At 39.4% G+C, this 12,766-nt stretch overlaps 1 protein-coding gene across 1 annotated transcript in view; it reads right to left on the bottom strand.

Moving 5' to 3' along the window:
- The window catches only part of ern1 (endoplasmic reticulum to nucleus signaling 1), an 84,346-nt gene that overhangs the window by 37,540 nt on the left and 34,040 nt on the right, over positions 1–12,766 (bottom strand). Inside the window, exons 3-9 of the mRNA XM_043715094.2 lie at positions 12,222–12,255; positions 10,963–11,035; positions 10,299–10,371; positions 8,978–9,100; positions 4,437–4,538; positions 2,369–2,630; positions 643–721 (exon numbers count right to left, since the gene is read on the bottom strand). Coding sequence (XP_043571029.2) covers positions 643–721; positions 2,369–2,630; positions 4,437–4,538; positions 8,978–9,100; positions 10,299–10,371; positions 10,963–11,035; positions 12,222–12,255 — 746 coding nt within the window. The remainder of the gene's footprint in view (positions 1–642; positions 722–2,368; positions 2,631–4,436; positions 4,539–8,977; positions 9,101–10,298; positions 10,372–10,962; positions 11,036–12,221; positions 12,256–12,766) is intronic.

The raw sequence follows: 12,766 nt of genomic DNA, 5'->3' as shown, positions 1-12,766 counted from the left end.
AGAAATACATAAATTGACCACACTATTTAATCCTAGACAAATAAAAAATTAGGCAAACTGGAATTCATATAATATTGACAAAAGGAAGTGCTGTCTTTTCAAAATAAAGTACATTAATGTTGGCTTAGTTGGTTATAACAGTTAAGTATACAGGGTTAGTTTATGATTGAATTCCTAATCCCCATGAGTTAGCTGATCTCACCCAGAAAGAACAACATCAGGTGCACTGTGATTTTTTTTCCACTGTATCTTGATTGGAAGAAGAGGAAAGTAATCACTCTGGATCTGCATCACACTGAATTTACAGGTAACAACCTCAGACATGGGGAAGTTAGGTGGACTCAGGATTGGGCTCAATTGCAGTCACTCCCTGTTGGCCCAATATTTTGTGCTTGCTAATTATTCAGACAATATAAAAGAGAGACACCTGATTAAGGTAAAGGAGCCCAATCTAAACTGGTGCTTCCTGAAGAGGGAGACATTAGGTGAAAACATAACAATAGTTGATGGATCTAATATAACAATAAATACTGATTCCATTTTAAATAAAGTTACAAATCAACTTTGAATATTTTAAACTAAAGGATGAAATAGTTTGAGACATAATTTTGTATCGGGATAAATAAAACTTCAATTACCTACCACAACAGCCACTCCTTCATGCACTAGTGATGATGAGGCATACAAACTGGTCGAATACTTTCCAACGTACAAAGTTGGCCTAAGAATGAAGAATAAGATGTGAAGTTAAAGGCTAAAAGGGCCTCAGCAACACAGTCTATATTTCCAGTATTTTGTTATCTTTATTGTTAAAGTATCCATAAGTCACATGGTGCTCCAAGGAAAAGCAAGCAGCTTGTTCGCTCTCTCACTGCTAATTACTGAAACAGTTACAGGGAAGGGCTGACCATTAAATTTCACTACACTAGTAATCTGAAACTCAAGAAGAATTGTGGGACACCAACCGTTGACCCATGAAACAGGCTGCTGATTCAGTGCTACATTACCAAGTATTCACAATACAGAGACAAATCATCCAATCCAACAGATTCATACCACAGTTTATGCTCCAAACATGCCTCTTCCTGGCCTCTCTTCATTTAACCCCATCAGCATATCCTTTTATTTATTTGTACCTGAAATGGCTTATCCAACTTTGTTTAATACCTATTGAGTAACTAATACAGATCTCTAATTGTCAAACCATGAAACTAAAAATGCTGTGCTTCTATTAATCAACGAATTACCTTCTGGAACACATAGACCATAACTGTAATTGACCATCATTCTTTTCCAACAGTGTTCGGAGATTAGCAACGACTGGTTAATAGTTGTTTTCTGCTACTGTTTTTTGAAGGAGGAATGTTGGTCAGGATATCAGGTGAGGTTTCTGCACTTCCAGATTTTAAACAAAATCGGGGAGTGGCCACTTGTCCCTTGTTTCTGTGCTAGTTCTTTAAAAGAGCATTTTTCCATTGTTTGGAATATTTTGCTTTTCAAGTACATGAGCCAAATTAACATTTGAAGTAGCTTCCAAAGTGAAATTAGCTATGGATCACTGAGACCTGATCATTCTTGACACTAGATTTTATACTCAATCATCACTTACATCTAGCTCGCGCACACACATTGCAACATTCACAATGGGAAATACTCCCTGTTGAATTAGTTAGCATGGGGTTCCCATGGCAAAGTGAATGCTGCTCATCATCCAAACCTAATTCTGTCAGCTCTCAACAAGTCTCCAGATGCAGTGTTTCACAGAAGCAGCAAAGCAGCATATTATCTTAGTAAAGGAGAAGTTTTCCCTTTTTTTTTATTTCAAAAATATACTTTATTCATATATATTTAATCTATACAATTGGACATGTCATCATTCTATAAACATTCCATTTCTTTACGTATCGAAACAGGGTAATCATTCATATTCACAGGTTAGTGCGATTACATTGAGCTCAGACGCCAGCGGAGCCCAAATGACTGCGTGGGCCCCCTGTAAAGGAGAAGTTTTCCCCTTTTGCCTCACTGGAACCCTGTTCACTCCCAAGCATTTGATCACAAGGCAGTACTGATGCCATGTTTAATATAGGCACACTGTTGCAGCAGGAAGTAGTAAGAAAAAGGGAGGTTCCCAGTACAAAGGATGGGCAAGAATGGGAAGGAAATGTGTTAGAATTACAGAACAATGAAAGTGCAAACAGAGAACATTCTTTTAAAGGACTATTTAAGGTTGCACCCAAGATAACGGTTATCTCTTTCAGCACAATGTGCTCCAGATTAATGCTTATTTGGTTACCACATTGGATTACTGATCAGTTCTATACTGCTCTGCAGCACTACTAACTTAACAAAAAAAACCTGCACTTACATTAGCTTTTGTTTGGTCTCTGCCTCTTTAGGGAAAGGATATTTCCACTTGGTGATCCGGCCCACCTCTCCAGACATAAATGTGAGGTAGCGGAGTGTTTCAATGCCCACATTTGTGTGCATCACTTTCCTCAGTCCTTCCCGCTGCCAGATGTACATTGCCACCACCGGTGATGCATAATTCTGAATCCACAGAATGTCACCTGATTCATTATCTACTGTCACAACCAGCCCATCTCCATTCGACACAAAGTGGAGCATTTCTGCAAGGAGATGGTGAGAAACGTTACATCCAAAACATTACATCAAGGCACAGTGGCAGCATGTTCAGCTGCTACTAATGGTGCGATTAGGTATGGTTACTCAGAATCATGTTTCACCACCCACTTCCATAGTAAAAATATTTTAAGCTTTCCCATGCTGCTTTCCCGCAGTGGCCCTCCCTTCCTACTTCAAGAAAAATTGACTTCTGAGAGCAGCTCATTAAGGAGCTCTGCAGGCAGTGGCAGTGAAAGAATTGTCAGTTGCAGGGTGTGGCTGCCTAGTGGTTATACGATTGAACAGGCAACTGAGGAAGTGGCTGTGCCAACCCCTCCGATGCAAACCAAAAAACTAAATTCAATAAATTTAGTAATTTGTGAGCTACCACCATAAAAACAGCAATCAAAATAACTGGTTTTTAAAAAACATAGTACCCAAGAGGCTCACAATGTCCTTTGAAGTCCCTAGGAGCTGTTGTCATGTTCTTTAAAATTTATTAAAAAAAAGTTAAACATGCACATCCAAATAATATGCTAATTTAGTTACTCGAAAAGGTAACTAACTGAGCTTGATCTATATGAAAGTAGCAAAGGTAGAACATTCAATTACTCCAGCATTTTTTCAATAGATTCTTCCTTATATTTTTCCACCTTTGGAGCAGCACAGTGGCTCAGTGGTTAGCAATGCTGCCTCACAGCACCAGGGTCCCAGGTTCGATTCCAGCCTCAGGCGACTGTCTGTGTGGAGTTTGCACATTCTCCCCATGTTTGCATGGGTTTCCTCCGGGTGCTCTGGTTTCCTCCCACAGTCCAAAAGATGTGCAGGCAGGTAAATTGGCCATGTGAAATCGCCCATTGTGTTAGGTGCATTAGTCAGAGGGAAATGGGTCTGGGTGGGTTACTCTTCAGAGAGTCGGTGTGGACTTGTTGGGATGAAGGGCCTGTTTTCACATGTAGGGAATCTAATCTAATCTAATCTCAAATACTCTTACCTTTGCCAACTTTGGAGGTGCTGATGTTGGACTGGGGTGTACAAAGTTAACACCAGGTTATAGTCCAACAGTTTAATTGTGTCCTCCACAACCACCTGATGAAGGAGCGTCGCTCCAAAAGCTAGTGTGCTTCCAATTAAACTGTTGGACTATAACATGGTGCTGTGAGATTTTTAACTTTGCCAACTTTGCAAGAGTTCACCTTGCATTCTCGGATCTCCTTGCGACAATGCTAGCAATTCACTTTAATGGGGTGAATGCCAACATGAACAGTGGTACCATTAAGCTTTTCAACATTGTGCACACTCAATTTAAATTACATACGTTTTCCTGTATACTTGGACAATGTTACCAGATATGCTGACCCTGGTAATGTCCTCAAGCAACCTGAACCTCATCATCCTTGCGCATGGGTATTGAGCAAACATTGTATTTCTGCCTCCGCTCTTTGGAGAACTGAGGGCTACCCTTGTATGTTGCTTCTTTTCCTCACTGTCAAATTATTCCAAAGCCCACAAGGCTCTTTAGACAACTTGGAATGGGTGATGATTCTGGTCTTGTCAATCTAGCTCCCAGCCAATGGGCAAGCTACTAAAAATTATCAAAAGAAACAATAACTTATCCAAACTGCTCAGTGATATTTCAATTAGTTCTGCTTCTCAGTAAAATAGTCAAGGTAGGTACAATTTGACACAGAAGTGACCAAGTGACTAAATTACCACCTATTGCTGCTGGCAGGTGAAGTTTTCAAAATGTACAGCAGCTGCCTCTGCAGAAGCAGCAGAACAAGCAATTATTCAAGTCAAATCATTCTTACTGTATTCAGTGTCCGCATCGGGTAAGGTGGCAGAGTAATCAAAGTAGGTGGCATTCCATCGCAGCTCCCGGTTCTTGGTGTCATACATAGTAATTGTGTATTCTGTCAACAAAAGAGCACATCAGCACAAAGGAGCCATTTGAAACCCAGGCACAAGCAGCGCTCCAAAAACTACTGCTTCCAAATAAACCTGCTGGACTATAACCTGGTGTTGTGTGATTTTGAAGTTTAACCAGGTCTTTATAACCAGAATTTTATGTTAACCAAGATTACCCTGCATTCTGACCAGATCTATGGCAATCTTTCATTGACACAGGCTTGAGCCAACTGGAAAGTGCCAGTACAAAATATGCTCAAGGACACATTCCCGATGAAGGTTTTATGTCCAAAATATCGACTCTCCTCCTCCTTGGATGCTGCCTGACCTGCTATACTTTTCCAGTACTACACTTTTCGATTCAAAGTACCTTCTGCCATGCCATGGTCCCAATTTCAAAACCCCTTTTTAGACCCTAAGAGATAGGAGCAGGGTGAGGTCATTGCGCCCATTGAGTCTGCTCCACCATTCGATCATAACCGAGATGTTTCTCAACCCCATTCTCTTACCTTCTCCCTGTAACCCTTACTCCCCTTACTAATCAAGGGCCTATCTCTGTCATAAATGCACACAAGGACTTGACCTCAACAGCCCTCTGTCCTAAAGTAGTTCTACAGGTTAACCACTCTCTAATATGAATATTTTTCATCAGTATTCACACAGGAAAAAGACAATATTGTCAAGGAGAATGTTGAGATACAGGCTACTAAATTAGACTAGACCAGATTGAGGTTCATAAGGAGGAGTTATCTATTTTCACACTTTGCAGAATTGCTAAGTTCCCTGGGCCAGATGGCACTTATCCTAGGATTCTCTGGGATGCTAGGGAGTAGACTGCAGAGCCTTTGTTTTTGATCTTCATGCCAGAAGACTGGAGGATAGCAAATGTTGCCCCCTTGTTCAAGAAGGGGAGTAGAGACAACCCTGGTAATTATAGGCCAGTGAGCCTTTCTTTGATTGTGGGTAAAGTGTTGGATAGGATTATAAGAGATAGGATTTATAATCACCTAGAAAGGAATAATTTGGTTAGGGATAGCCAACACAGTTTTGTGAAGGGTAGGTCGTGCCTCCCTTACGGAGTTCTTTAAAAAGGTGACCAAACAAGTGGATGGGTGTAAAGCAGTTGATGTGGTGTACATGGATTTCAGTACAGTGTTTGATAAGGTTCCCCATGGTAGGCTATTGCAGAAAATACAGAGGCATGGGATTGAGGGTGATTTAGTGGTTTGGATCAGAAATTGGCTAGCTGAAAGAAGATGGAAGGTGGTAGTTATGGGGAAATGCTCATCCTGGAGTTCAGTTACTAGTGGTGTACCACAAGGAACTGTTTTGGGGCCACTGCTGCTTGCCGTCATTTTTATAAATGACCTGTACAAGGGCATAGAAGGACGGGTTAGTAAATTTGCAGATGACACTAAAGTCGGTGGAGTTGTAGACAGTGCGGAAGGATGTTGCAGGCTACAGAGGGATATTGATAAGCTGGAGGGCTGGGATAAGAGGTAGCAAATGGAGTTTAATGCAAAAAAGTGCGAGGTGATTCACTTTGGAAGGAGTAACAGGAATACAGATTATTGGCTAATGGTAAGGTTCTTGGTAGTGTGGATGAGCAGACAGATCTCGGTGTCCATGTACATAGATCCCTGAAAGTTGCCACCCAGGTTGATAGGGTTGTTAAGAAGATGAAAGGTGTGTTAACTTATATTAGCAGAGGGATTGACTTTCGGAACCAGGAGGTTATGCTGCAGCTGTACAAAATTCTGGTGCAGCCACACTTGGAGTACTGCATACAGTTCTGGTCGCCGCATTGTAGGAAGGACATGGAAGCATTGGAAAGGTTGCAGAGGAGATTTACTAGGATGTTGCCTGGTATGATAAGGTTTTATGAGGGAAGGCTGAGGAACTTGAGGCTGTTTTTGTTAGAAAGAAGAAGGTTAAGAGATGACTTAAGAGACATACAAGATAATCAGATGGTTAGATAGGGTGAACAGTGAAAGCCTTTTTCCTCAGATGGTGATGGTGAGCACAATGGGCCATAGTTTTAAACTGAGGAGTGATTAGACGTAGGATAGATGTCACTGGTAGATGCTTTACTCAGAGTAGTAGGTCGTGGAATATCTGCCTGCAACACCAGTGGACTCGCCAACTTTAAGGACATTTAAATGGTCATTGGATAAACATATGGATGAAAATGGAATAGTGTAGGTTAGATAGGTTTCAGATTAGTTTCACAGGCCAGCGCAACATCAAGGGATGAAGGGCCTGTACTGCACTATTTTTCTATGTTCTAATTGAAGAAATTCCTCCTCATAACAGTTCTAAAGGGTAGTTCCTTCACTTGGAGGCTGTGTCTTTGGATCCTAGTCTCTCCTACTAATTACTGGAAACATCATCTCCATGTCTACTTTAACCAGGCCTTTCAGTGTTCTATAAGTTTTAATCAGATCCTCCCACATCCTTCTAAACTCCATCAAATACAGACCCTGAGTCCTCAACTGCTCCTTGTATAACAAGCCTTTCATCCCCAGGATTACACTGGTAAAGCCCCTCTGGATCCCCTCCAACGCCAGCACAGTCTTCCTTAGATACAGGGCCCAAAACTGCTCACAATATTCCAAATGGGGTCTGACCAGAGCTCAGCAGTGCATCTCTGCTCTTTTATTTAAACCTTCTTGAAATGAATATTAACATAGCATTAGCCTTTCCGTCTTCCAACTAAACCTTCAATGTTGACCTTAAGAGAATCCTGAACTAGGAACCAAGGCCTGTTGTGCGTGTCCCTTCTTCCCTATTTGCCTCACATAACAGTCACCTTTTCTCGTTTATTTCTTTCCTTCCATCAAGCTTCTATTCCTTGGTCTTAGCTATCCTCCTGCACTACTCCTAAATGGCTAACATTCAGAAGTGAACAGTGACAGGGAGTTTTGATACCTCTTCAATTCCAAGTATAAGGTTGCTTAGCACACTACAACCCTGTGGATAGGATTCTTGGTTTATTCTCTCCTCCAACACTCAGATGCTGGATGCCAGTTAGAATGCATCTGCCTCTACCCGATTCTCAAATCAGTTAAATCTAGTTTCGACAGGCTCGGCCTGTTTGAACAGACTCTGCAGCTGGAGAATCCTGTTGAGCCACTGTGGGGAGCCAGAGTCCATCACACGAAGCACAATTAGACCAAAACAAATTAAAACAAGATGACACTTAAACCAAAGAGGATCTTACGATACAGTGGTAGTGTCTGACCTCTGAGTCAGAAGGTCCAGGTGAACATTTCACCTGCTGCAGAAGTTTGTCATTACATAACCAAGCAAGTTAATTAAAACAGCTACACTCAAGTTACTGCAAAGTAGTGCAGTCCTCATCTGTTGCCACTCCAACACATACATAAGACTTCATTTCTGAAGCATCTTAATATAAATTTAAAAATTAATATGTTAAATCGATTGATACTTGATTTCTAAACCTTTACCCACAGTTCGCTAGGTCAGTTGCACTACTCAGACGGTCAATCTCCTCTAAAAAGGGATGAATGAATGAAAACCAATGAAAAATATCTGAAATGGAATCTTACCAGCAGTGACTATCTACATGACTGAATGTGATGAAAAAATAAGGAAGGAAATTTACTCCCAAATTTTTCTCTTTTTTCTTCCCTACAAACTTATTTTTGTGATTAAAAACAATCTCTAAACATTTCTATTGATATCCCTGTACCCTTTAGTTTACATTATAGATTCTAGCTTTAATAAGGAAATTTGACCTCAGTATTTTGCCACTAAAAAAAAAACCCAAAACTTGCTTTCTCAAATTGACACTGTCGTTAATGAGCCACCTGAGAGACAGAACATTTCCTGGATTCATGTCCTTTTTCACAGTGGGTACTCTACCACACTATGGCCCCTGCTCTGGCTGATATGAGTCACTGGTCCTCCATGCTAGCCTCTGCGAGCCTCCATGCTAGCCCCAACTGACTAATCTTTCTGCTACTATTGTCTGAGAGTTGAAGCAAAGTCACAATACAAAAACAACTGATAGCTCCCATTGCAGAAACATAACTCAACTGGACAGTCCCAAGACAGTGACTATCATCTCCCAAACCAGAGATAGAAAACACTCCCATAGACCCAACGAGACCAAACAAATCAGGAAACAAATCCGAATAGCAGACTTGTGCCAGTAAACCTTAGATTGTCCCCATCTGGTTGAAGACAGGTGAAAAACATACAAAAATGGATGTAGTTGGTGAAAGTGATCAGGATGTGATGGAATTTATGAAAAATAATTTTGTTTCTGGAACTTCACATATTTAAATTTGGCTCTGCAATCAACATTTTACCCCTCAATACATGTTAAGTCAAAAGAGTAAAACAAATTTATTCACAGAAAAAGGAGAACTATTCTTTTTATTATATTCTGATTTTTAAGCAGGAGGCATACACACTATACCTGTGCGTCCAAGGTATAGGAGGGGTGTTGATGGACACATGCTTTCTGCAAACGAAGCTGTTAACGTCTGCTGCTTTACACCTGTCATTGGGTCCACAACATACCAGATATCCTGCTTTTTTCCTGAGGGAACACAAAATAAAATGATCTTACAATAAATTGTTACCATGTCATTTAGAAGCTACCAATGCAATCATGAGGTGGTACACCAGGGGCCTTTAGATACATCATAGCTTGATTCAAACTTTCCTTTCTTGTACTTCCAAGTATAAAGGTCTCTGAACCAGTTGGGTGAAATAATATGTTTCTATAAATAATAACCTCTTAAGGAGCACCTATAATATAGTTATTTCTCATCAGTTTATATTCAAATTACAAATTAAAGCTACCTGTATCCCCTTTTCTGCAAAGGGTAATTTAAGTTGCTGATGGCAATCACAAAAGTACTATAGAGAATATGATCTTGAACTTAATCTCAAGATTTGCAACCCACTTAAATAATTCTACAAAGAATGGATTGTACCTGTACTAATCAGATATTCAGCTATTTAAACATCAGTTATTAAGTTGCCAAGACAAGGGTTTTCTGTAAACAGTCTTACTAAGGGTTGGAAAGGTGGATCTCTGATTAACCCCTAAACAACTGACTGGCAGTGACCATGTCAAATTGAAATCTATTTAGGAGCTGGAGAGGTTGCATGAGAAGCAAACGATTTAACAACTAGACTATTCATAAAACAAGCAGTTTAGTTCTCCCCAGCCCTAATCCCATCAGGCCAGGTAGACCAAGGTGTTGAGTATTTAGTTGCAAGATTACACAGCCAAACATTTTATTGAAACCATACATTTTAATCACCAGATCTGTTCACCCAAAACTACGCTAAATATAAACTAGCCCCACATTCCCGCACTAGGCCCACAGCCCTGAATGCTCATCCAAATACTTTTGGAAAGTTTGAGAGCGTTCTTGCTTCAATGACCCTCTCACACATGCCAGATCCCCATCACTAAAAATCCTCTCTGAACTTCCAGCCTTCCACCTTAAAAGTCCAACTGATCCTTCAACTAAGGGGAACTAGTACTTTCTACTCATTGGAACTTCACTCATGTCCAAACATTAAACCACACCTGCAAACTTTTTCCAGCAAACATTTTCTTCCTTCAGTAAAAAAAGTGATTGATTATTTCACATTGAAATCTTTCCTTCCCTGTGCAAAATAGGTATACAATTTATAAGATATCTGTCTTACGTCAGAATAACTGTAGAATTCTGAAAACAAGTAAATAGTGAGCGATGCATTGTGAAACAGAGTTCACTCACCCATGTACAGTATACCATCAGAACTTCGACAAGGTGATGCCTGCACCAATTCAGGAATTGTGAAAGGAAGTTTCTGTAAAAAAACTAACGGTTTCACTAAGAAACTAATAATAAGTTTTACATGTTTTACAAAAGGAGACATACCACATATTAAAAGGTAAAACCCAGCAGCAGAGCATATTTATTCTGAAATCAGGTCTCTATTAAACCTCCAGATTAGGATTAATAAAACTAATTTTAAAAGACCTGGAGTTACCACCACAATAGTTTGTAAAGTTGAGAGTACAATTTCAGGAAGGCCAAAGGATAGCCAACTTTGGTAAATCAAACCTCCAAACAGAAGGAGTAACTGTTCTTCTATCACTGATGAAAGGAACATATTTGAGGGGTAGATTAAAGAATACATAGTTTACTGCACGAAAAGTGCCCATTCAGCCTAATCAGACAATCACACATTGCCTGCCCAAAAAGTGCTTAATACTGATATTGGATGCTTGAAATAAAAAGAAATACACATTTGCCTCTGCCAACAACACAATCCAATCAAAACAGGGATTAGCAGATAGCTTATTGATTTTAGAATTCTTTATCAATTGAAGTTAAGAAAAACAGATCTTTGGACAGACACAATCAAACAGGTCTGACTACAAGGGGATTAGCTTACAGTAAGTCCTTCATTGTTTTTGTCTCCCAGCGTGTATAGACTGCCATCATTAGGATCAGGAAGAAATGCTGGTCTGCAAAGAAGAAATAAACAAATTAGTAATAGCATTTCTAATTATAGATTATGATGAACTACCAGCTGGGCCATTTACTTGCACAGCACCAAAACTGACAGGTAGCAAAGTCCAGGTGTTGTGAACCAAAATCCAACTGGACTATACATAGGTAGAGATGCCCTTCTGAGAGAAGGGTCTCACTGCAGTTAAAAGCTGCTATACGCTGCCCCACTGAGCAAATTTAGAACTACTACATATAGAAAATGCTACGATGGAGTAAATATATACCCTCTGAAGAATGCACAATGCTGTACACTCAATTATTATAAACTGAAGTTTGGAACAAAGTTAAAACTGTGCAAATGCTTGTACAGACTCCAAAACTTAAAATTGTTTTTTGAAAAACATTTTTGCACAAGTTTTCTGACTTTGACTAAGTGATGTGCCCTATGGGGTTTTTTGAAAAACATTTTTGCACAAGTTTTCTGACTTTGACTAAGTGATGTGCCCTATGGGGAAAGAATAGATGTACTCTACTGTGTAAACAGAAATTCTACAAACAGATTCCATAATAGATTGGTGCTGAATCTCAAACATGTTGTTAAATGTACATGGCTGGCTGACCAAAATAACTCATTATATATGTGAATTCAGTGTTACTTGTAGAAGGATTAAGCTCAACAACAATCCAACAGCAATGTCACTAGGACATACTGCACAGTTTCCAATCAATACATTACCTTGCAAACATCGCATCAATACAGTAATATAGCTCACCTATTCATAGAAAGAACACAAGACTTGTGAAAGACTAAAATAAGTGAAAGGGATAGGCTTTTGTAAAATAGAAGCCAAGAGGAAGAACATATCGTAACAATAAAACAGGCAGGAGTATGAATTCAGTTTTAAAAAGGTGGAAGTGTAAAAAGTTGGTTATGAGCAAAAGTGACCATAGTGCAATTGAACTGTTGCCAAAAGCCAACTATTTCACTGATGTTAGTTAGAAAGGGAAACTTGACAGCCTCTACTTAGTTCCAGTCCCACATCAATATGACTTGATCTGAACCACCCTGTGGCAAGTATACACTGATGTTGAATATATAATTTTGTATGCATTTGAAAAGGAGAAATAGTCTCAACAATGATAGATCCTTAACACAAACTCTGAGATGTAAACAGATGTATAGTCATATTATGAACTTACTCCGTTAGATGCATGGGCACTTGAAGCACAGGATCTGTACAAGACAAAAAGAAAAAAAAGAGCCAAAAAATTACACAAATAAAATAGGACTGTGTAAATTCTGAGTCTATCTACAAACTCCACCATTCCTGATCCTTTTTTAAAATGAGTTACGAAGCAACAGATTGATTACCTACATCCAAAGTTGCAGTGTACAAATCTATGCTAATAAACAGGTAGTCACTTTATATTTGATAAAAGAAAATGTGTTATGTACTAATGGAAAAAACATGATTATCTAATACTGTACAGACAAAACAGCAACTGAAATACCTGACTGAAGAGATGTTAACTTCCAACTGACTCAGCAAGTAGCATCCTCAACTCAAGGGCAGAAATTGAGAGTTCAAGTATCCTAGCCATGTAATATTGAAGTTCATAGTCTACTCAGGCAAAATGTCAGACACAGGTCAGGTTTATGGCTTCTTTATTAAGTTGGATTCTAATGATCTGTTTCTACTATTCTCCTGGAATCCAAACCAACATTTATTATTCAACCACAGGCA

Source organism: Chiloscyllium plagiosum, unplaced genomic scaffold (assembly GCF_037043375.1).
Source record: "Chiloscyllium plagiosum isolate Xiang-an unplaced genomic scaffold, Cpla_swu_hap1 HiC_scaffold_25, whole genome shotgun sequence".
NCBI lineage: Eukaryota > Metazoa > Chordata > Chondrichthyes > Orectolobiformes > Hemiscylliidae > Chiloscyllium > Chiloscyllium plagiosum.
This window is presented reverse-complemented; position numbering and strand designations above follow the sequence as displayed.